This window comes from Anabas testudineus, chromosome 18, assembly GCF_900324465.2.
Source record: "Anabas testudineus chromosome 18, fAnaTes1.2, whole genome shotgun sequence".
Lineage (NCBI taxonomy): Eukaryota > Metazoa > Chordata > Actinopteri > Anabantiformes > Anabantidae > Anabas > Anabas testudineus.
This window is the reverse complement of record NC_046627.1, coordinates 6,074,960-6,099,502: the sequence shown is the minus strand read 5'-3', so window position 1 is coordinate 6,099,502 and position 24,543 is coordinate 6,074,960. Positions and strand designations below refer to the sequence as shown.

Here is a 24,543-nt window from a genome sequence, read left to right as displayed (position 1 = left end):
TCTGCTGCTCCTCCTCTGATCTTCATCCTCACCATCCAACACCTCCTCATCCTCACTCTGATTCTCTAAGCATTGTGGGTAATCTGGACTCAGAACCTTTTGGATCTTCTTTAGCTCGTTCTTCACAAAAGTGACAATGTTCTCCTCCAGCAGCTGGAACAGAAACTATATGAATGACACAATCCAACTCAAATCATGGAGCCAAACATCAGATCCATGTTGGACAGACTGACGATCCAATGGTCTAAAAAGTGCAGCATGGAGATTATTGGGAACACAACAGATGGAAAAGTAGTAGTTGGACATGTACAGACCAGAAATATGGAGTCCAGCTGTGTTAGATGCTGCTGGGCAGACTGACCACTGGGAACCTCTGAGCTCTCCTGGTCCACTCTGTGGAGGAATCATCAAGAATGAGCTCACAGTATGTCTGTCCACACAGAGACACACACAAGGTAAAGGTCCATGAAGACAGATTTGATGTGAACAGTGAATCAGAGACTCCCTGTAGTGGTGAAGCTTTACTGTCACCAGTCACTTTGGTTTAGTCTCAGCAGCTCTGAACAACAGATATCTCTGCCTCCCTCAATGAACAATGCTCAAGTGTTGAAACAAGACATCTAGAGACTGAGTCTGCTTGGATCACACTGGTTGTACTGGGCAGCTCCCAGTCTGAATATGTTGAACTGTGTGAGTATGAGGCAGAGTGCTGCTGCTCACACAATTCACTTTGACTAATTCACATTTGAACAACTTCATTCATTCATTAGTTGGTGGATTCTAAACGAATCTTCAAACGTCAGCTCTGATACTGACACTGGGGACAAACAGTCCTCTACACTGACTTCAACAACATGAGAACTAAAGTCTTCAAACAGGAAGTGAAGAAGTCAAGATTCTTTAAGACATTTGTACTAAAATCTTCATTTGGAGAACTTCAATCACAAAGATTTGATCAGAGTTCAACATTTGTGGTGTTCAGCTGCTTCCTTTGACGTCTGCCTGCAAGTCAGCACTTCATTAGAAGAGGAGCAGCCCCCTGAGACCCTCTACAGGATCAGTGGTTTAGCTACTGGCTGGATGGAGATTTGATCCATGATCAGAGTGTTTGCTGGAAGAATAGTGAAGAAAGCTTCTCCTTCAAATCAACAGTTCAAACAGAAATCAACTTACTCACATCAGAAATATCCAGAAATCCAAAGAACACAACAATTTATCATCAGAGAAAGTTTACATCATATTGTTCAGACTGATTTTAAACTCACAACAACTTACTCTGTGTCTGATGAAGGTTGATGTTTAAACTCCATAAAACCGTCTTTTGACTGGTCACTCTTGAAGGACACACAGCTGGGTTCAGGTCCTGGTCCAGGAGATTCTGGTCTTTGATGGGACCTGATAGAAAAACAACTTTGGTGACGCTCACATATTCAGTCAAAGTTTTCTTCATAAATAATAAAATAGAATCAGAAGAATAGTAAAAATGTCCTGATGAAATTCTAGATGAGACTTGGAGACAGAATCAGTCCGATGGTCTCAGTCATCTCACCTCTGAGCTTTGGTCTGGCTCTCATGGTCCCCACACAGAGTGGTTTTAGAGGGAGGGACTCCCTCCTCTCTGTCTTCACACTGATCCATGCTGCTGAATCCACATCCACATCAGCTTACACACACTTTCTACCTTCATGTGGAGAGGAAACACAAATCATTGATGTGCAGTGAAAACTGAAATCCTCCTTTCCATCATTTCTCCTGGACAAAGATCAGCTGCTCCTCCACTGATTGGCTCTTCTTTCCTCTTTCATATCAGTGTCACTTGAATGCAGTCAGACAGCAGTGGGAGGCAGAGGAAGCTGCCATCCGCTGCTCTACTTCTACTATCAGTCCACTAGATGGAGGCATGAAGCTGCAGCCCAGCACACACAGGATGATGGACCAACATTTACACTCACTGACACACAGAAGGACTGAGATCCACTGATTTGATCAGACACAATCTCTCCGTCTACAGAAATGACTTGATCCAACAAACTACCTCTGATTATTTCAAACAAAAACTGGACTGAAGTTAGTTTAGATCAAATTGAACTACATCAGGAGCTCTCTTTCACTCTGGTAGTAAGGTAAAAATATCATAGAGAAGGCAGCTGGTGAAATCAATTCAGCTGTGTGGGTTCAGTAGTTTGTAGATTATAACCTACTTAGTGCTTATGTTTTTAATAACGTGCCAGAGTAATTACTTATTAAGACTATCACATGTCAAATAACCTAATATGGTTTGTCTGATAGTTTGACGTTGAGCTGTGACTATTATGTGTATTATATGTTGTAACATCGTAGAGTGCAGGTTAAGACCATGTTAGATTTCCTTAGTTAACCATTACTGTTCATTAGATCCAGTCAAAGTAATGTCTTTCACTGTAGTGCTTGTTTTTCCTTAACAGATTCTATTAGTGTAAGATTCTCAGCCTGTTACTACTGTCTGTTTAAGTGTTGCCAGTTATATTTAATTGTGTAATTAGATTTGTACGTATAACTCTGTTTAGTAAAAATGTTACTGCAGTTTTTTTGCATTTTATTGTTCATGTTCATTCTATCACACACAACAATACCAATACCAACCATGTCACATTATAAATTAACACCTGGAAAAGTGAACCTGACTCTAAGATCAACACGTTCTTAGACCCCTGACAAGACTGCTCAAAGATGTTTCCATATAACAAAAAATCAATCTATCTTTACAAACAGACTATGTACCACAGGCTCTTAAGGTTGCTGTAGTCAAGCCCCTACTCAAAAAGCCTACTCTGGACTCAGGGGTTTTAGTGAATTATAGACCAATATCCAATCTGCCCTTTATCTCTAAAATCCTTGAAAAGATCTCGTACGACCACCTGCGTAGCAATAACTTGTATGAAGAGTTCCAGTCAGGATTTAGAGTACATCATAGTACAGAAACAGCAGTGGTAAAGGTCACTAATGATCTTCTATTAGCATCAGACAATGGTCTACTCTCTATACTCGTCATGTTAGATCTTAGTGCTGCATTCGACACTATAGATCACAACATCTTATTACACAGACTGGAACATGTCATTGGGATCAAAGAAACAGCACTAGAGTGGTTTAAATCGTATCTGTCACATAGATTTCAGTTTGTACACGTTAATGATGAGTCTTCCATGCACAGCAAAGTCAGCTATGGAGTTCCACAGGGATCTGTGCTTGGTATGTTGGTATGATATGTTCTTTTCACTCTCTATATGTCCCCCTTAGGCAATATTATTAGGAAACACTAAAAATTCTAATGTATTTATCTATAAAACAAGAAGAACCTAATCAATTAGTCAAACTTCAAGCATCCTTAAAAGACATAAAGACCTGGATGTCCTCCAATTTCCTTCTGCTAAATCCAGACAAGACAGAGGTTATACTGTTTGAGCCTAAAAATCTCAGAGACACTATGTCTAAACACATTCTCACCATTGATGACTTAGTATTAGACTCAAGTAATACTGTAAGAAATCTCAGAGTTAGTTTGTACCAATAACTCCTTAAAAAGCTTCTCCTCTCTCCTTTCTCCTATATCAATTCAAATGCCACCATTGCATGTCATTAACTTTGTGTCTTCTCTCCTGTAGTTGTGTTTCCTCCTCTCTGTACTTTTCTGCAGGTATCCTCTGAATTGGAGCTGTACATCTCCTGAGTCCAGTTACTGGACCTACCAACCTGTCCAGAGTTTTTGTTGCCTGCTGTTCTTTTCTCTCTCCTCTTTCCACTCACCCCTCAGACCGCATTTAGTGGCTCAGACAGCGGGAGAGCAGCGGCTCATCTCCGCCTCCTCCACAGGCTGATGGAGGCAGGAAAAGCTGCCTTCAGTCCTCAGTAAGTGGAGCTCCACAGGAACAACGACTCTGTGTTCAACTAGAGACCATCCACTAACTCTAGGTCCATTAAAGACGGTTTGAAACGACACATTTTGCTGCGTCACAACAACAGAAAGAGGAACTAAATGGAACCAGGAAGAGAGACGAGGTGGAACCACGGTCCTGGATCGGTACCGTAGTGAAACCTCCTATTAGTGAACTTTAGTCTTCATTAGTTCAATGAACGGAACCAAAGAGAAAGAATCAAACAAAGCAAACTTACAGGAGATTCAGACAAAGTGGAGAAGAAGACGACTCTCCGAGAAAAGACTCTGACACAGGTGAGCTGTTACCTGGAATGACGTAGGACAGGTAGGAAGGAGGAAACAGGAGCAGATTTTCACAATAAGAGACAGACTGCTGTGTCCATGTTCTACTACTGACTGAAAGAGTGAACTGGAACTAACAGGAACAAAACCAGGTTCATTTAATGAAGATGAATCAAACCAATCAAGAGCTCCACTTACTCAGCTTTTCACCATGAACTTCATCCCTCTGCAGCATCTCTTCTGTCTGTGGAAAAAAGGAGATTTGTTCTTCACCTAAAGTTTTATTTTTATTAGATTAATTTAACTGAAGCTGATGACGTCCTTCATCAGTGTGTGTGTGTGTGTGTGTGTGTGTGTGCAGTCACACCTTCATGTCCTCACTATAAAATATGCACTGTGACTGGTCGGACTGAGTCTCAGTCAGAGTAAAGTTCACCTGCTGTCAGTTCTTATAGTAAGTAAGTCAGATATTCATGTGGATGGAACTGGACTGTTAAAGAGACAGAGACTCACAGAGAAACTATCACCATCACTGTCAGTAACTACAACTCTCCACATTCAGCACTGACAACAACACTGACGTTCACTCTGACATCATGTGTATATCTATCTATCTCTTCTTTTCCTCTCAGCTGTTCCCTTTCAGGGGTCACCACAGCAAATCATCTGCCTCCATTTAACCCTGTCCTCTGCAGCCTCTTCTCTCACACCAACTACCTTCATGTCCTCTCTCACTACATCCATCTTTATAGATGTAGTGAGAGAGGACATGAAGTTAGTTGATACAGAGGATAAATGGAGGCAGATGATTCATGTATGTGTGTATATGTGTGTATATTTATCTATTTGTGTAAAACACTTATTTGTATTCTGCAAAAATTAACACTGTACATTGTTACATGACAAGTAACAGGACATTTGTCAGCAGTTTAATTCTATCTGACATTCAAACAATCACAGCAGTGTGTCCAGAGTTTTAGAAGAAGATCTTCAGGTTATAAACACAAACACTCAGCAGTGCAGAGTGGTCATCAGCTGTGTCCAGACAGACCTGAGTCACCTCTGACTTCACTGAAGATGTGTAGTAGCACAATCTTTATAAAAGACAAACACATGTTAAAATGTTTTATGCTGACATATTGAAATAATGATTGAGTACTTGTACTGTTGTTCTTCATATGTCAGTAATAGTAAAGAATTTAAATTGGTACTTCTAATTGTAGTGAGGTACTCTGTAAGGTTTTCATACTGTGACTTGAGTTTTGGGTTTGTTTACTTCTACCACGTGTGCATTCTTGTAGATATTAGACTGATTCACCAAAAACCTCCTATAAGCAGCTGTCTGCTTCATTTTTATGGAGGTGGACAAACAACCGCTTGGTCCTCACTGTTATTTACTATTTAGTACTTCTACTACTACTACTACTACTACTACTACTATTTAGTATGATCTCTTTTTTAAGTAGACCTTGATTCTCATCTTGCTGTTGTTCGTCTGTTTTTCCTCTCGTCTTCTTCTCTTTCTGGTTCGACAAGCAGCAAGTTGTTCATCCAGTTTGTTACACCCAGTAACTTAATTGTTTGAGTTTAATTAACAGTAGGTGGAGGTGGTTTGTTTACAGTAAGTGCATATTTTTTAAGTGAAGACATGAAGGTGTGGCTGCACACACACACACACAGATTAAATAATGGTAAGAAAAATGAAACTAAACTTCATCTATAGCTACAGTCACACAAACACTCCTCATTCCTGAATGTAGACTAATAAACTTTATAGTTGTTGTTTTTATTCTACTAAAATGTCAAAGTCGTCCCCAGAAGTTCAGCACATGGACAGAAATAACAAGGACAGGTCCACAAATAGTAAATAATAGATAGAAGATTTACAATTGTTCCATTTGATTTATTTCCACACAATCACAATTTCCTTCATCTGAGTCACACGAGAACTTGTCTCAACACAAATGTCTTCTATAGAAATAACATTCAGTCACATTTGATCTCATTTAAAACACATTTCTCCAGCAGATGTCGCCAAAGTCAAACCACCTGTTGTGACAATCAAACGTCTCTTACCTGTCATAATCAAATCTCCAACTTTCCTCATTAGAACTCATCAGTTCTTCAATTCTATTGGTGGATCATGAGTTGAACTAATAAGTGAAACAGCAAATGAAGCAGTGATGAAGGAAAACATTATAGAACAGCTGGACGTGGATTCTGTGGTGTTCTTCTGACAGCTGGTTCTACTCTGCAGGACTCACACCTGGAAACACCAAGGCTACAGGGATCAAGGATGGAGGGAGCAGAGATGAAGGAGCTTTATGTGAATTGTTGTCTTTCCTGTTTACATCATGAGCACAATAAGTCTTCAGAGGGAATAAATACATTTGACCTTATTAGGATGAACAATCAATATTTAATTCATGAATTCATCACTGTGGTGCCTCCCTGATTTATCCAGTATCTGACCTGTAAATAGCAGCAGATAAATAAAAAAGTATCAGACTCAGAGTAGAAGTACTCTATTTAAGTGTAATCAGGAACATGTAGCTACTAATAAAAGTAAAAGTACACAATGCATTAAAATGTGACTTGAGATTTCACCACTGGGACAGAGAAACAGCTCAACTGTCCATTTGCAGCCCATGTTGTAGTCAGAGAGGGTTTTACATCAGTCGATATAAGAAGCAGAACAACCAATGAATGAGAAACGTTTCTTTTTTCATTTATTTCTAAAGATTCAGATGCCACAGTGATTAGATGAACTTACTAAACTGTCGGCTCATCAATCATCATCGTTTGACATATTCTTTAGTCTGTGAATAAAATGCACATTTGTAATATTTCAACACCAATAAATATTTTTATCAACAATAACAAGGATCAACTGGAAAGATTTGCAGCCATGTAATAATTCAAACAGACCAAACAAGTCCCATTGAATAGGACTCACTTGATAGTTAACAGACAGATAAAGAACAGAGGAGGAGGTCGTTATCAAACTGTTCTCCCACAAATGTTGTTTGCTGGAAACTGGACTTGCTGCAGATCATGTTCTGTTCCAACAACATTTTTCCGCTTGTCTTCCAGATGTGGACGTTAGTGATGCTAATGATGAAATAGAAAAGGTTTCCTTCTTCATGGGACACAGGTTCTTGGCAGAGACCGTATATTCCAGATTTCATATTTAGTTGGATATTAAAACCCTCCCTGTTCAGTTGGTCTCTCACCTGTCTGGAGCGGTAACAGTCCAGCAGCAGGTGCTGTCTCGTCCTCATCACAACCTGTCACCAGACATTTGTTAGTTTGGAAGAAACAGCTCCACTGGACCAGCGCTCTCAGAGGGAGTCTGTTCACTGGAATCAGCCACACTGGACCTTTTCAGGGTTTTCACACCTTATTTTATCACTTACATCTTTATTATTGGACCAGAATCTCACATGGAGCCATATTTATAGTCTAATATGCCTCAATTTACATTCTCTTTAATTAGTTTGTATTTAGTTTTAGTGAAGAACTGTTCCAGGTTCTATTAAGATACTGATCAATAGTATCTCCATAGAACAGTTAGTGATGTGCTAAACTAGACCTAACAGACAAATCCTGACACCTACACACAGTTTGTTCCAGTTTACTTTATTGTTGAATGATGAATTTTACCTTCTACTTTTTGTTTTTCAGTTTTTTACGTGGTTCCATCAAAAACTTAATTAAATGAGTTTATTTATCATGAAAGCTCTTTACACAACTGTCATTTCATCTGGACTGTGAAAGTCGTGCAGCATCTTCGTGCACAGTTGGTTATTAAATGTTCGTAAACCTGACATCTCATGTGGATTCTGTAGTGTCGTGTTTATCACATTTGCATCACATGTGAAAGGTCTCCAGTTCAAAACCAGGTGGAAACAGTTTTTATTTTTCACCCAACATCATGTCTAGAGCCATAAATTAAATACATAAATACCATTTACTATTTTTAATCATGACTGACTGAGGAGGTGCTGACCAATATCCAACTTGAGTGAACAGATTGAACTTGATTTCAGACCGTAGTTCACACAATGTGGGACCAGAGGACAACTGGCAAATGAATGAATGATGAAATTAATACATAAATAAGAACAAGCTGTAATATGGGCCGATACAGATACAGAGGGTAAAATAAGTATTAAGAACTTCATCATTTTTTTCATTAAATATAAAACTAAAAGTACTTTTCACATGAAATCTTCACCAGATGTTGGTAAAAACCCAAACACACAGTCAAGGACACTCTCAACTGGTTTCAGAGAAAGAAAGTAAAGCTGCTGGAGTGGCCCGGCCCAGACAATCACTTGATTAGAGTCCAACTGAAATGTATGGAAAGAACTAAAGATCAGAGTTTAGAGAAGATTTGAAGACTGTTTGTGTGAAGAATGGACCAAAATCAAACCGAGCAACACACTCGACTAGTTTCTCCATACAGGAGGAGTGAGAGGCTGAAATTACATCAAAGGTTTTTGTACAAAGTCTTAAATAAATTCCAGTAAGTGTGTTCAATACTTTTTTCACTCGCTGTACAAATAACTAAATACTTGACTAATTAAAAAAAAAAACTAATTAACCTCCATATTTAAAATAATTTATTACATTAAAAATGGTTTTACTTGTGCTGATATTCTGAAATAAAGTATCTATATAAAAACTATAAAAAAACTCCCCCATACAGTCAGACTGCAGACCTTCATTAAACATGGAAGTAGGAAGATTTAAAACATCCTCATTATATAACTGATAAAACTCGGTGTACTGAGTCTGGACCAGGACTTTTCCCAGTGTTTAACTGTTGATTGATTCTAACACTTCCTCTTTTTTAACGTCACAGAGCAGAGAGCTGAAGGAACAGGAGCTGTATGAAGGGAGAGTCTCCAAAAAGGAGCTCACACTGTTGGAGTCTGTGTTCGTTTCTTTGTAGACATCAGCACAGAGCTCTTAGATTAATTCTCTTTTCATCCTGTACAATAACACCATCTTTGGCTTTTATTTATTATATTTACTCAGCATTCGTTATATAATATCTCTAAGTTATCTAATTTTGTTTCATATTTATTTATTCATTATAATTTCTGATGTTAAACATTAGTCATCATGTTTTCCTGTGAGTCGAGGTTTCATTTGTTTTAAGTTATTACACTTAAACTACATTCATCCTTATTACACATTAATTTATCATAATAAACATTTTTGAGTAGAAATCTCTCATCCTATATTTTAACATTTGCCATAATGTAATATCAGATTTAACTAAAATACTTAGTTGAGGTATTTTATGAATTTCATTCTTTAATTCTGTTATTAATTTTTTACTAACTACTATTCAGTATCTGTGTATTTAACCTCCAGAATCCTTAGTGACAATTCTGTATTTGTCCCCTCTATAAAAACAGTCGTAAGTAATCTGCCAGGGATAACGAAGACAAGATAAGATAAGATAGATAAGATAAGATAAGATAAGATAAGATAAGATAAGATAAGATAAGATAAGATAAGATAAGATAAGATAAGATAAGATAAGATAAGATAAGATCCCTTCTTCTGATCATTTCTACATTGCGATTTGAAAAGTATCTCTCTTATCGATATGACACATTTTCCTTTTTGGCAGAGATTAATGACTTTGTTAACATCCTCATCGTTATTTAATCTTAACTCAATATATCAAAGTAACTCTTCATTAGTTATTTGGTTTTCCATTGTCTAGATGCAGTAGATTGAACACCACAAGCATTTCATATAGAGATTTCTAGGAAGCTCATTAGGAGAGAGGGGTTTAAAGTGAAGGTTTCTTATCCGACTCTTCCTTTTCGTTAAAGGAGCAGCTCTGGCTCTATGTTTCTTGGTAACTAACTAAAAGGGTATTTCTGTATGTGGTTCAAAGGTTGAAATCAGGAAAATCTGGCGTTGGGGGAAATTAACTTTGCTAACACTCATATGTTTGTTCACCTTCATCAGAACTATCTTCCTCACTATAAACGTCGTCCCCATTGCTCAAGTCATCATCACCTCAGATGTGCATTCATTCCTCTGTATTTCACTGATGTTCTGTTCATTATTACATAAGTTTAATTTTAATGACACAATCAAAAGTAAACAGACTCAAACATATGTTTAATGTCCTTCTTCCAAAATAATGAAACAATCTCTTGACACAATGTTGAACATTCAAACTAAAGTTTTGTTAAAGTGGAGAAATAAAAGCATTTATATAATGATGGTTCAAGAAGGACTTTTAAAATAAAAGGCCCAATATTACATGTTAACATGAAACCCTGGATGTTCAAACAACTGTGGATTAGTGAGAACACTAAGTCACTCATTTCAAAGAGGTGTGCACCTCTAGTAGATAATGTGGGTGCTATTAAGTTTGCGTCTGATGTATGTGATGTTAAGGTGGAGGGTAAGATGAATGCAGCAAAATATAGGACAATCCTGGAGGACAATCTTATTCAGTTGACAACTATGGCTTTGAAGAGGAGTTGATTTCCAGCCCGACAATGACCTGAATCATACAGCGACATCTACACAGAAATGGTTTACCGACAGCAAGGTGAATGTTCTGGAGTGGCCGAGTCAAAGCCCAGATGTTACGAACTAACAATCGAGTCAAAAGTGTATCAGCAAAAAATATTTTTTTTACTGTCTGGTCTCAAAACAGAGGATGCAGTAAATCGAACTACACTATATTGCCAAAATAATTCGCTCACCCATCCAAATAATCACAATCAGGTGTTCCAATTACTTCCTTGGCCTCAGGTGTACAAAGGAGGACCTAGGCATGCAGACTGTTTTTACAAACATTTGTGGGTGAATGGGTCTCTCTCAGGAGCTCAGTGAATTCCAGTTTGGAACTGTGATAGGACGCCACCTGTGCAACAAATCCAGTCGTGAAATTTCCTCAGTCCTAAATATTCCACAGTCAACTGTCAGCTGTATTATAAGAATGTGGAAGCATTTGGGAACGACAGTAACTCAGCCATGGAATGGTAGACCACGTACTGTGACGGAGGGAGGGTCAGCAGATGCTGACGCGCATAGTGCAAAGAGGTCGCCAACTTTCAGCAGTCATTCACTACAGATCTCTAAACTTCATGTGGCCTTCAGATTAGTTCAAGAACAGTGCGCAGAGAGCTTCATGGAATGGGTTTCCATGGTGGAGCAGCTGCATCCAAGCCAGACATCACCAAGTGAAATGCAAATCGTCGGATGCAGTGATGTAAAGCAGTCACCACTATACTCTAGAGCAGTAGAGACGCGTCCTCGGGAGTGACGAATCATGCTTTGCCATCTGGCAATCTGATGGATGAGTCTCAATTTGGCGGGTGCCAGGAGATAGTACTTGTCTGACTGCATTGTGCCAAGTGTAAAGTTTGGTAGAGAGGGGATTATGGTGTGGGGTTGTTTTTCAGGAGCTGGGCTTGACCCCTTAGCTCCAGTGAAAGGAACTCTGAATGCTTCAGCATACCAAGATATTTTGGACAATTCTATGCTCCCAACTTTGTGGGAACAGTTTGAAGCTGGTCCCTTCCTCTTCAAACGTGACTGTGCACCAGTGCACGAAGCAAGATCCATAAAGACATAAGGATGACAGAGTCTGGTGTGGATGAACTTGACTGGCTTGCACAGAGTCCTGACCTCAACCCGATAGAACACCTTTGGGATGAATTAGAGCAGAGACTGAGAGCCAGGCCTTCTCATCGAACATCAGTGTGTGACCTCACGTATTTGAAAAATGTATCCACTGAAAGCTGCTTCATCCAGACTAAAACATCAGAACTTTGTAGTTTATTAGATTCTTTATAAGAGTGTACAAAATGTAACTAAAGCTATCAGATGTAGTTAAGTAAAAGTATATTTTCACCTGACTATACTAGAGTAAAAATACCATAAAGTAGAAATACCCCAGTAGAATAGAAGTATTTCAGTACCTCTACTTGAGTAAATGTAACTAGTTACTTAACTGAAGATGTTCGTCTCAGTAACTAATGTTTACTGCAGTTTAACTTAACACCAGCAGCCTGTGATCATTTCATATTATTAGACAACTCTTGTTCAGCAGATTAAATAATCTTGTTGGGTCATTTGTGCTGACGTCACTATGAACAGCAGCACTGATGTCTAATAATGTCAGTGGATCGAAAAGAGAAAGAGAGAAAAGACAGAACAAGACTTCAGAACAAGTCCTCAACATCTGGATCCTGGAATAATCTGAGCTTCATCTTTAAAGGACTGGAAGAGGAACAAGTTTACAAGGAATCATTTAGAACTGGTTCAAGAAGAAACTGATTGAATCCATGAATCTGAAAACGTGTGTGTGAGTGAAAGAGACAGACATGTAGAGACTGAACTATCTGTTCAACAGAGACGACGTTTCTCTGACAGGACGACACTCTCAGTACTACACTGAACACAGAGACACTGAGGAACCAGGCCAGAACCCAAACCCAAAACCAGCATAAAGAAGTTCAGTGAATGTGGTGTTGAAGGTGTGGAGGTGGATCAGTTTGTCAGAGGAGACTCTGTAGAAGGACAGAGTCCCAGCAGGACAGTCCACATACACTGATACTCTGTTAGAGACAGAGGAGGAGATGGATGTTTGTCTGTTATTATGAAGAACAGAGAAACCAGTAACATCAGAGCATCTCAGACTCCAGGACTGATCGTTCTTTCCAAACCAACAGTCTTTACTGTCTCCTCTCCTTCTGATTCCTCTGTAACTCACTGATATAAAAACGTCTCTGCTCCACTCGACCTCCCAGTAACAGCGACCAGTCAGACCATTACTACACAACAGCTGAGGACACTGGTCAAATCTGTCTGGATGATCAGGATATGACTGATCCTCCTCCACATATGTCACCTTCCTGTTGTTGTCAGACAGTTGTAGTTCTCTGTTCACTGTGTTTGTGTCGATGGTGAGTTGACAGAAATCTGATGGAGAGAACAAGACACAATCCAGCTGCAGTTATTAATCTATCATCAGTTTGATGAGGACTCATGACATCAGGGATTTGAATGAGTGATGTGACAGTTTGAAGATGGTTGAATGTTGCTGCTTTGTTTTCATCAGTCTCATTAAAAACACACTTACACTTCCTCAGACCTGGTCTCAACCATCGGACTCCACCAGGCTCCACCCTGAAAGGAGGAGGGGGGTCAGAGCAGCACATTCTCTTTCAGCATGCACACATGGACATTACATGGCTCTCATACACACAGTGTGTTCTGGTTCTGTTCTAATGGAGGCTTGTATGTAGGGATGGACATTCAGCAAACAACTAAGGAATTGGAGTCCTTATCTTGGAATTCTACGGAGCAGGGAGGTGACATGGAGGAAAGATTTCAATTCTCTAGTTCACAGCAGTTTTGGTGTCAGACACCTGCTTTCAGTCTCACTCTGTCACCAGACAAACTAATGTGACACCACAGGAAGCAGGAAACTGGAGAGCAAAGTCCAAGAGGCTCAACTCCACATACATGAACTCTGTGTGTGTGTTTTCCTCTCTCTAATGTCTGTGGACTGATCTCAGCTGAGCTTCACACGTTGTCCTGTGTTCAGAGGAAGTCTAGTTCACCTCCAGCTACTGGATATTGATCATTACACACAGACTTTGTGGCTTCATCTGATTTGGTGTCAGATTTGTTGGAGCAGCCAGAGACAGAAAGTGAAAACAGGAGTTTGAGGAGAAAAACATTCAATCACAAACTAATTCTTCAACTGGAAACAACAAGGAGTTTTTCCTCTTTGACAGATTGTAATGATGAAATGAACATGTTCTAGTTCTGATTTACTGTCTCCTGTATATGACACAAGATCTCATCATGACAAGATCAGGATCTCAGGAAGGTGAAGATGCTTCAATCATCACTATTTGAGGAGACAGAGACATGATGCTGTGACCTGATTCAATCCTCTGATATTCATTCATTGTCATTCTGTGAATAAAAACTCTACCTATAAGGTGGATAAGGCTGCCTGTGTTGGGTTTTTTCTGATGTCTTTTAGAGCCCAGTCACTTCTTTTGGGCTTGTTCTCGTAGACCTGGTTTCTCTCCTGAGATCTGGCAACACTGGTAGTGGCAGTAAAGCTGAATGTCCTGCTCAGTTCACAGAATCTAATGTAACACCTGTTTTCATCATGAGGAGATTTGTTCACAAAATCAGAATGAGAAACTGAAGTCAGAATTACAGGAGCTCCGCTCTTTTCTTTGCTGAACATAAAGTGTTTTTTTTACTCATCTAAACAAACGGAGTCATTAATCATTAACATCCCTACTTCATCCTCCATCAGACATTGTGTATGGCTGCAGCAGGCCTCTCCATACCTGAGAGTGTCCAGTCTCCAGTGTGGATCCTCCAGTCCAGCAGACAGTAGCTTCACTCCTGAGTCTCCTGGATGATTGTAGCTCAGGTCCAGCTCTCTCAGATGGGAGGGGTTGGAGCTCAGAGCTGAGGCCAGAGAAGCACAGCCTTCCTCTGTGATCAGACAGCCTGACAGTCTGCAGACACACAGAACAACACACAGGAGACTTGGTGCTGGGTTTTTTACAGACCAACATCACATCCTCCTATTTGTATTTGATGCAAAATTTGTCACATACAGTGGAAAAAAAGTAAGTGAGTTATTTTCAATTTCCTGTTTTGCATCAGTTGTTCATGAAATGTGATCTGATCTTTACCAAAGTCACAAATATAAAAAAACACAATATTTCTAAGTTGATAAACAGTTTTACATACAGTAACTAAAGAATTGGTTATGCACAGTTTCCTAAACTTAACAAGTACTGTTATATAGGTGCACTTAAAAAAAACAAAAAAACTACCCTTTCATTCTCACATCTCTTGAAACAGAAACACTTTTTTGATAGCACTTTGCTTTGATGTTGTTTCTTCCTGATTTTGTTTGCTTGCCTTGTTCCTCACTTGTAAGTCGCTTTGGATAAAAGCGTCTGCTAAATGACTAAATGTAAATGTAAATGTAAATGCCTAAGGTATTAGTCTAGGGCAGTGGTCCCCAACCTTTTTTATGCCACGGACCGCTTTAATGTCAGACAATATTTTCACTTTTAAGGCCTTTAAGGTGTGGCGGACAAATACAAAAAATTAAATGAAACGACCAACATAAAAACTGGTATTTTCTAAATATACAGATATTAAGAAAATACCAGTATTTAGTGGTGAAGCAGTTTTGAAGGCTTCATTGCCTCATTAGAGAGCCAGTCGCCAGAAATAATGTAAGTTATGTTTCTGTTATAATTCTGTTATTTTTCTGTGCAGCCAGTAACAATTGACCCACAGACCAGTGCCAGTCTATGGCCCGGGGCATGGGGACCAATGATCTAGAGGCTACATATAGTTTAGTTTAAAATTTTAATTTTCATATTTGTGGCTTTCAGGTCACATATAATGACTAATTTATGGACAAAATCTAAAAATTATTAAAAGTGAAAAAAAAAAAGTCTTTTTTTTTTAACTTAAGATAATGAATCCTAACCTGAGAGTTTCCAGTTTACATTGTGGATTCTCCAGTCCAGCAGACAGAAGCTTCACTCTTGAATCCTGCAGGTTGTTGTTACTCAGGTCCAGTTCTCTCAGACTAGAGGACTGGGAGCTGAGAACTGGAGACAGAGCTTCACAGCTTCTCTCTGAGAGGTTACAGCCACTCAGTCTGAAAAACAGTGATGTATAACATGACAACATTTGTGTTTAACTGTAATTGTCACAATTCCTGGCTGATACTGGTCCAGTTTGTTTCTCTCTCTTTCACCTGGTCCCACTCCTGCTGCTCTGCTCTCCAGTCACTTCCTGCTATGCCCATACATGGACTGACTTACTCTTCCATTCCTTCTGCACTAATTACTGATCAGTTCCTCCTGTATTCACCCTCTCCTTTATAAGCTCCCTTCAACCCTCAGTTCCCTGTTAGATTATCAGCTCTGACTACGACTCTCCAGACATATTCCTGCCTTGTTCCCAGCCTTGCTTCCCTGCCCATGTAAAACCCTGGACATTGCCCTCGCCCTCTAGTGATTTCTTCCAGCCCTTGGACAACAAACTTTGTACCTCAGCCAGTGTGAGTTTTTACCTGCGTCTGTGCAGTGATTTTCTGTTGTTCCTTTGTATCTCTAGTTTAAGTTGTTACTTTGTTTCCCACCATGCTTCAGGTTGTTTTTTGTTGTCACTTTGATTTTGTGTTCAGACCAGTTTCTTGTTGTGTTCTTTTGATACCTCCCTCTAGTTAGTTTCCTGTTTTTGCTTTTTTTGAGATTGTGTTATAATAAATCCTTTTCTTTGCATTAATTCAGTCTTGTGACTCCATTCCCTGACAGTAATCACCTTTAATGTTTACCCTGAACTAACAAGATACAACACTGAAATAAATTATTTAAAAAAGTTATTAAAAACAGTAACTTGACCTGACCTGAGAGTTTCCAGTTTACAGTGTGGATTCTCCAGTCCAGCAGACAGAAGCTTCACTCCTGAATCTTGCAGGTTGTTGTTACTCAGGTCCAGTTCTGTCAGACTAGAGGACTGGGAGCTGAGAACTGAGGACAGAGCTTCACAGCTTCTCTCTGAGAGGTTACAGCCACTCAGTCTGAAAAACAACAATGTAAAACATGCAGTATTTGTTTTAATCTGTACAATAAATAAATAAAATAAAATATAATCAGACTAGAAAGTGTGAAAAATGTATATCTTGAAACTAAACTTCTGATGCGAAAATTCTACAAGTCAAAAATCCTGACAATAAGAAATTTAAACTGTTTGGGTCTCTCCCAGTTATTTTAACTTTGAGGTTTCCAATGTGGATTCTCTGGTGAGGACTTTATCATTCAACTATCCACATACTTACAAAGCTTTTTTAGCAGCTTTCACCACTGGCAGCAGCCTCAGAAGAGCCTCCTCTGAAGAAGAGTATTTCTTCAGGTCAAACACGTCCAGATCTTTTTCTGATGACAGTAAGATGAAGACCAGAGCTGACCACTGAGCAGGAGACAGTTTATCTGTGGAGAGACTTCCTGAGTCCAGGTACTGTTGGATCTCCTCCACTAGAGAACGATCCTTCAGTTCATTCAGACAATGGAACAGGTTGATGCTTTTCTCTGCTGAGGGAGTTTCTCTGATCTTCTTCTTGATGTACTGGACTGTTTCCCAATGGGTCTGTGATCCACTTCCTGTCTTTGTCTGCTGACCTCGTAGGAGAGTCTGATTGGTCTGCAGTGAAAGACCGAGCAGAAAGCGGAGAAACAAATCCAGGTGTCCATTTGGACTCTGTACAGCCTTGTCCACAGCACTCTGGTGGAGAAGATTTAGTTTATGCCTAAACAGTTTAAGCCCAAGACATGTTGACTGTTCTTCAGACAGCAGATTGATTCCAGAGTTGATGAAGGTCAGATGGACATGAAGAGCAGCCAGAAACTCCTGAACACTCAGATGGATGAAGCAGAACACCTTGTCCTGGTACAGTCCTCTCTCCTCCTTAAAGATCTGTGTGAACACTCCTGAGTACACTGAGGCTGCTCTGATATCGATGCCACACTCTGTCAGGTCGGATTCATAGAAGATCAGGTTTCCTTTCTGCAGCTGCTCAAAAGCCAGGTTTCCAAGATATTTGATCATCTTCCTGCTTTTTTTATTCCAGTGTGGATCTGTCTCAGCTCCACCATCATACTTGATGTTCTTCACTTTGGACTGAACCACCAGGAAGTGGATGTACATCTCAGTCAGGGTCTTGGGCAGCTCTCCTCCCTCTCTGGTTTTCAACACAACCTCCAGAACTGTAGCAGTGATCCAGCAGAAGACTGGGATGTGACACATGATGTGGAGGCTTCGTGATGTCTTGATGTGGGAGATGATTCTTCTGGCCTTCTCCTCATCTCTGAACCTCTTCCTGAAGTACTCCTCCTTCTGTGGGTTGGTGAACCCTCTGACCTCTGTCACCATGTCAACACACTCAGGAGGGATCTGATTGGTTGCTGCAGGTCGTGTGGTTATCCAGAGGCGAGCAGAGGGAAGCAGGTTCCCCCTGATCAGGTTTGTCAGCAGCACATCCACTGAGGTGGACTCTCTCACATCAGTCAGGATCTGATTGTTGTGGAAGTCCAGAGGAAGTCGACACTCATCCAGACCGTCCAAGATGAACACAACCTGGAACTCTTCAAACCTGCAGATTCCTGCTTCTTTGGTTTCAGTAAAGAAGTGATGAACAAGTTCCACCAAGCTGAACTTTTTCTCTTTCAGCACATTCAGCTCTCTGAAAGTCAATGGAAATGTGAACTGTATGTCCTGGTTGGCTTTGTCTTCAGCCCAGTCCAGAGTGAACTTCTGTGTTAAGACTGTTTTCCCAATGCCAGCCACTCCCTTTGTCATCACTGTTCTGATTGGTTTCTCTCTTCCAGGTGAGCCTTTAAAGATGTCTTCTTGTCTGATGGTTGTTTCTGGTCTGTCTGGTTTCCTGGATGCTGCTTCAATCTGTCTGACCTCATGTTCATCATTGACCTCTCCAGTCCCTCCCTCTGTGATGTAGAGCTCTGTGTAGATCTGGTTCAGAAGGGTTGGGTTTCCTGCTTTAGCAATCCCCTCAAACACACACTGGAACTTCTTCTTCAGATTAGATTTAAGTTCACGCTGACAAACTGCAGCAGGAGTTCCTGAATGAAACCACAAAAACATGATCAATATCATTTCTAATGAAAACACAGTTTGACAGTTTCATGACCCTAAATGATTCACATTTCAACATATTAACACTCCACATCTTCAGCTCTCAGTAAACGTCTCATTTGTCCATGATGTTAAATGTTTAGAGAAATCCTCTTACTGCTCTGCAGACAGCTAGAGTCCAGGTCTGGTTGATGCTGCTGGGCAGACGGAACCGTGTGAACCTCCGAGCTCTGTTGACGAGCTCTGAGGAGTAAAAAAAAATTAATTAATAGTGAAGTTTCAATCATATTTTAAGTCAAACTAGTGACGGTGAGGTTTGTTCAGTGGTGTCCGGTGTTGTGATATAATCAGGTGTGTCCCCAGATCCGTCTTCCTGATTTCAAGAGTCAATTTGGCACCTTGTTGATGATCAGGTCATTGACAGTTAATGTTGGTGCTGAAATAAATATGAGAACATTTCTTTTGTATTTATGTTTGCAGACTTTTTTTCTACTTTTATTTGAACTCTGTTTGAACACTGATCTTATTTTCTGTCATTTGTAGACTGTGATGCTCTTTATATGATCATTTCTATACTTTTTTTTCTTATTAATCCAAAACATAGAGGTTACATGTTGATATATTTGTTAAAAACTTCAAAGATTTGGTGAAATTCGGAAAAAACAAATTATATCTCTCACTACTGTAACAAAGAAGGTTTTCACTAGTTTTACATTGTAAACCTGTTTTTAATAACGCTTGACTGTTCATGTGTCACGAGGCAAATAAAGGACTCCATGGCCAGAGATAACTCAGATTCAGAATAGAGTTCAAAAAGTTTATTAACAACAGAAATTGAGAATAGATAAAACGGGGGGTTTCAGCAGAGGTCTATGTGGGAGAAGACTGTGTCAAGTGAGTATGAAGTTCTCGGAATGACAGAGTAGGTAATGGTGGTGATCTGTGGGTAATGTGAAGTGAGAACGATGATAATTCCAAGATAGCCATTGGACAGAGGATGAAGACTGAGAGCACTAAGAGACGTGACTGGTGAAGGTGGTAAGTTCCAGGCTAATAGTGGCAAGTTTGTTCAAACACAATACAAAACTGTTTGAGTCCAAAAACAGATTGATATGATAAGTTTGGTGAAGTGAGCAGTTCTGTCAATAGCCAAATCCAATAATCCAAATATAGGGAGATAAATATGGTTCTTGGTCATTCACAGGGAGAGAGTTCCAACAGTTGAGTCCGTGAGGCTAATAACAGAGGTCATAAAACGATCCAGGTCATACACACAGAGTCCCAGAGCATTAATGGAAAGGGACAGAGAAAGGAAGGGCAGCAGGTTAGGTGGGTGGACAGGTTCCAGGACAGGCAGGGTTAGCAATAGGGAGGGAGGTCCAGTCCTGAGTGGAGGAAGAGCATGCAGGGATAACAGGTCAGGTAGAAAACACTGTAACAAGGGACAGGTAGTCTGTCCAAAAGTTAACGCTGGATAGTGTATTCCTCAGGAGAGTGTGAGACTAGCTAGCAGCCTTGAGAAGCACATGGACCTGCTTGAGTAGGGAGTAGGAGTAGCACAGGTGCAGCCAATGATTAGACCAGGGTAATTAGGCTGGGAGGAGGAAAACAGGAAACCAACTACATAAGAAAGTGAGGGGAAGGCAGGCAAGAAGAGCTAGAATCGTGACATCATGTGTATCATGTAAAGTATCTTACTGAAGGCTCTACACATTCACTTCTTTTAGTAGTATTTTTTATTCATTAATTTAATAATTTAATTTAATAAGTAACCAGATATCTACAAATATGTTTATGGACTGATTCTTTTCAAACCCTGATAATGATTTTAATGTGTTTTACAAGAAATTATTATGTTGGTAATTTTACTTTAAATGTTGCCTTGCATTTATTGTGATACTGATGAATTTATGATAAGAATATCAAACAACATAAACTACACTAATTCACCACCTGTTCATCTTTTTCAAAGTGACTTTACTCCAGTAATCTGATCAAATATGGAAACTTTCTCCACATTCAGTAGGTGACGTCAGAGGAGAGTTTGAGTGGACGACTCAATGACTGTTAGGTTGGTGTTTTAATGAGGAAAACTGTAGCTGTGAATAATGGAACTAGAAAGTATTGGTGTATAGTTCGTGAACATTTTGTTTAATATGAACTAATCTTTTATATAATTCAAGAGTAATGAGTCCTCTCAGTGAGTGCTTCGTTCATTTTCATTGCATTACCTTCTCTCGCCACATGACAGCAGCTGCATAAGACCAGTTAGCAGGACAGGAAACAGAAATGATTAGTTCACGACTCAGGCTCTGTGTCAGCAAGCACTACAGTTCTTTCACGAGTTGTTCATACAGATCGTTACAGATCGGTCTCTCGTTCATTTGTCACATGACAGCTACCAAGTCACTGTAGATGCTGAACTTTTATTGAGGATAATGTTAATAATAATAACAAATACTTTATTAATCCCCTTCAGGAAATTGCACTTGGACAGCTGCCAGACAGTATGTCGGTGCTTCTTCTCGTGTCTTGTCCAAGGACAGCTCAGCAAGTAGTCAGGAGAACCCGGGAATCACCAATTAACTCAGGTTACAATGAGTCAGACTATTGTTTTATCAGATGCTGTTAAAATGTGTTAGTTTAAGGTTGCTGTCACAACAAATGTGTAACTTTATGTGTAGTTTGTTAATTTGGTTTCTCTCTGTTTCTTTCAATTACAAAATGAAATAATATAGAGAGCAATGTACTCTTCAGTACAATAACTCCAGTAAAAACAAGAAAAGCAAGCCTTGTATGGAGTCTTCTATTTTTTGAATGAGTTAAGTAATGTGCATTAATGTATTGTTCATATGAAAGAAAAACTATGGAGGGTGATCGGAACAGATCATGGATTAACTGCAGTAAGTTACAGCACCACACAATAAAATCAGACTTTACTGACAAACTACTCAGCAGCACAAAAAAAAAATTCACTTTAAATTTAATTAATTTTAATTAATTAAAATTCCAAAATATTATTATAAAATCAGTGAATAAGAGTTCAATTCAGCTTTATCACTACTGCTGTGACATTAAAGTGATGAACACAATGATCTATCAATACTTATTATTTTTTAATGTTATATAATATAAATACTTTTACTTTTGATACTTCAATGTTTGATTTTTTTATACATTTACTTGAAGCTATAATATGTAAGTACCACGTAATATTAGAAAACATCCCCTCATCATTAGGAAATTTCTCATTGTGTGTAAAAACTACTTCCGTCTGACTGTCACATTAAACATGATGAACTTTGAGCAGCCCCCCCTCCACTGAGGGATTTTATCGGTGGCGTCTCTGGGACGTGGTCTGAGCTCAGCAGGACTAACGTTAGCTACAGTGATCAACACACAGCTTGCTCCTTCATCTAGATGTTGGACCTTATCAAAAACCAGTCCACTGTCTGGAAACCTGGGTATTTTTATTAGACATGGTTACAAATTATTTACTGTCCTACATTAAAGACAGACAGAAGAAGTGAAAATGATAGAAAACTATTTAAAGTGCTACGTGGTAATCAGACATTAAAGAAGCTCAGTCAAAGACTAATGTGCTCTCTGGGTTCCAAAGCTGCAGCTACTTCCTGATCCACTGTCTGCTGTAAATCAACAAGATCAGGTTGATTCATAGATCTGTGAAACTGTTCAGAGAAATCATATAAAGTCCAACATCACCATGACAGTCAGAACACAGAGGAACACAGAGAGGGAACTGGACACTGAAAGACTTGAACTGTGGAAGATCTCCACTGGATTTAAGAAAGTCCAACTGTTGAAGCCTCATATGAACCTTAGCTACACATTAGAATCCATTTGGAACAGACTGTGGATTTTGGCTCCATCACTTCCACTGAAAGGTCTTTAAGAAGAGATCTCTCTGTGTCCTGTATGAACAGTAGGAATGATCCCACATATTAAAACCTGGTTCAGTGATCCCATGGACACCTGACTGCTGTTTGAAGACACACTTGAAGAAATGTGAACTGGTCCTTTAAGGTTAGATTGTATTTTATACTGGAGAGATTTTTATTCTAGTTTCAACATCACTTAGAAAATCAGTTAGTTTGTTAGTAGAGATGTTTTTACAGAGTAACTAAGCAGGTAGTTCAGTCCTAAAACAGACCATGAAGATCTGGACCAAGACTTGATTCCTGTTTTCAGGAGAATCAGAAAATAAAGTTCAGTTTGAAACTCTTACCTTCTATAAACAGGTTGTACAATATTAAAGTTATGGGTTCCTCCATAGACCGGTCACTCTTCATGGAGACCCTGGTGGGTTCAGGAGAGTCTGGTCTCTGCTGCTTCATCCTGATACAAACCAACAAGTGACAAATGAAAAGTAGTTTGAAGCTGAAAACAGATGAACTGTGAGCAGACTGTCAGCAGCTGAAATGTTGGAAGCAGATAGAGAATCACTAAGAAGACAGTGGATGAGGAACGTTCTCCTGTTCATCAACATGGAATCTGATGAAAGATGCTGTTTGATCTTAGTGGAGGAGTTGATTAATCAGTGGTTGGACTTTTTGTTCACGAAGAGGAATAATATAAGGAATGTCTGTATCCTGAATCAAATGTCTATTAGACACACAGATGGCAGAGGAACTCCTCATCCAGTGCTGCACTTCTCACAGTCGTGGTGATACCACCTACTACATGAGTCACAGCCGATCTGAAAAACTGAGAGCACATTCAACTTAAACCTGCTGGTATTTATTGAAAACCTCACACGTTGGTCACATCATTGTACAAGCACGACATAAACTCATGTAGTTCAAAGTGACGTAGGCGTGACAGGAACAAATAAAATAAAGAATTGTAAAATGCAGCACTGTACAGTGGAAACGTATGAAAACACTTCCACCCAGTACCAAAGATATCTAATATAGATATAATTCTCAACTCAAATGACACTGCAAAATATATAATGTAAGTGTTCCTTGCTTTTCCTTGTACTTATGTTATTATTTGACAATAACTTGCCCACACGTCTTGTCTGTCTTTAGGATCCCGTCTATCTCTATGGTCACTATAGACATCTTCTTAGTCTAAACCATGGTTCATTTGAACTCTTCCCTTTTCCTATTTTTCAGGTAACACAACTGTTTGAGCTCATTGGACCTAATGGACAAAACAAAACAAAGGACATCAGAATGTGTGTGTCATGATTGAATTTTACACAAAATGGACACAAGCCCACTCTCTGCAGTTCAAGCGAGCAGAGGAGGTCATAGAAAAAATTAATGTATCAGTTTTAGGCTCCAAGGCACTTTTCAACTGACCAGGGCAGTGAATTTGTAAATGTGGTAACGTTGAATTTATTTGTATTGTTTGCATTTCTAACCTTATGTAGTGTCTTTTTCAGATGTAAATGAGGAGTGAAAACCTCAAATGCTCATGTAATCCTGTCAGTCATCAGACCAGATAAATTACTCTGTTGGAAGAGACCTTAACAGTGAGGTCATTTAGTTTTTTAAATGAACACTTGAATTTTATATTTTTTTATTAGACTATGTAATTGGATGTTTGTACCTTGTGGGTTCTACAGGTCTGTTATTACATCACAGCTTTACATTATATTATTGCTCTATACAGCA

The 24,543-nt window shown here is 39.3% G+C and overlaps 1 protein-coding gene and 1 long non-coding RNA gene across 2 annotated transcripts in view; both read right to left on the bottom strand.

Annotated features, from left to right (window-relative positions):
* Window positions 1-354: 354 nt before the first annotated feature.
* On the bottom strand, window positions 355-1,571 carry LOC113151872. Its single transcript, XR_003297862.2, has 3 exons — window positions 1,550-1,571; window positions 1,276-1,395; window positions 355-393 (listed from the first exon to the last, which is right to left on the bottom strand). It is a non-coding gene; the product is annotated as an uncharacterized LOC113151872 (long non-coding RNA).
* Window positions 1,572-12,480: 10,909 nt separating this feature from the next.
* The window catches only part of LOC113168141 (NLR family CARD domain-containing protein 3-like), a 36,304-nt gene continuing 24,241 nt past the window's right edge, over window positions 12,481-24,543 (bottom strand). The window contains exons 6-10 of the mRNA XM_033326642.1: window positions 17,091-18,888; window positions 16,659-16,832; window positions 14,563-14,736; window positions 13,329-13,375; window positions 12,481-13,168 (exon numbers count right to left, since the gene is read on the bottom strand). Coding sequence (XP_033182533.1) covers window positions 12,636-13,168; window positions 13,329-13,375; window positions 14,563-14,736; window positions 16,659-16,832; window positions 17,091-18,888 — 2,726 coding nt within the window. The 3' untranslated portion in view covers window positions 12,481-12,635. The remainder of the gene's footprint in view (window positions 13,169-13,328; window positions 13,376-14,562; window positions 14,737-16,658; window positions 16,833-17,090; window positions 18,889-24,543) is intronic.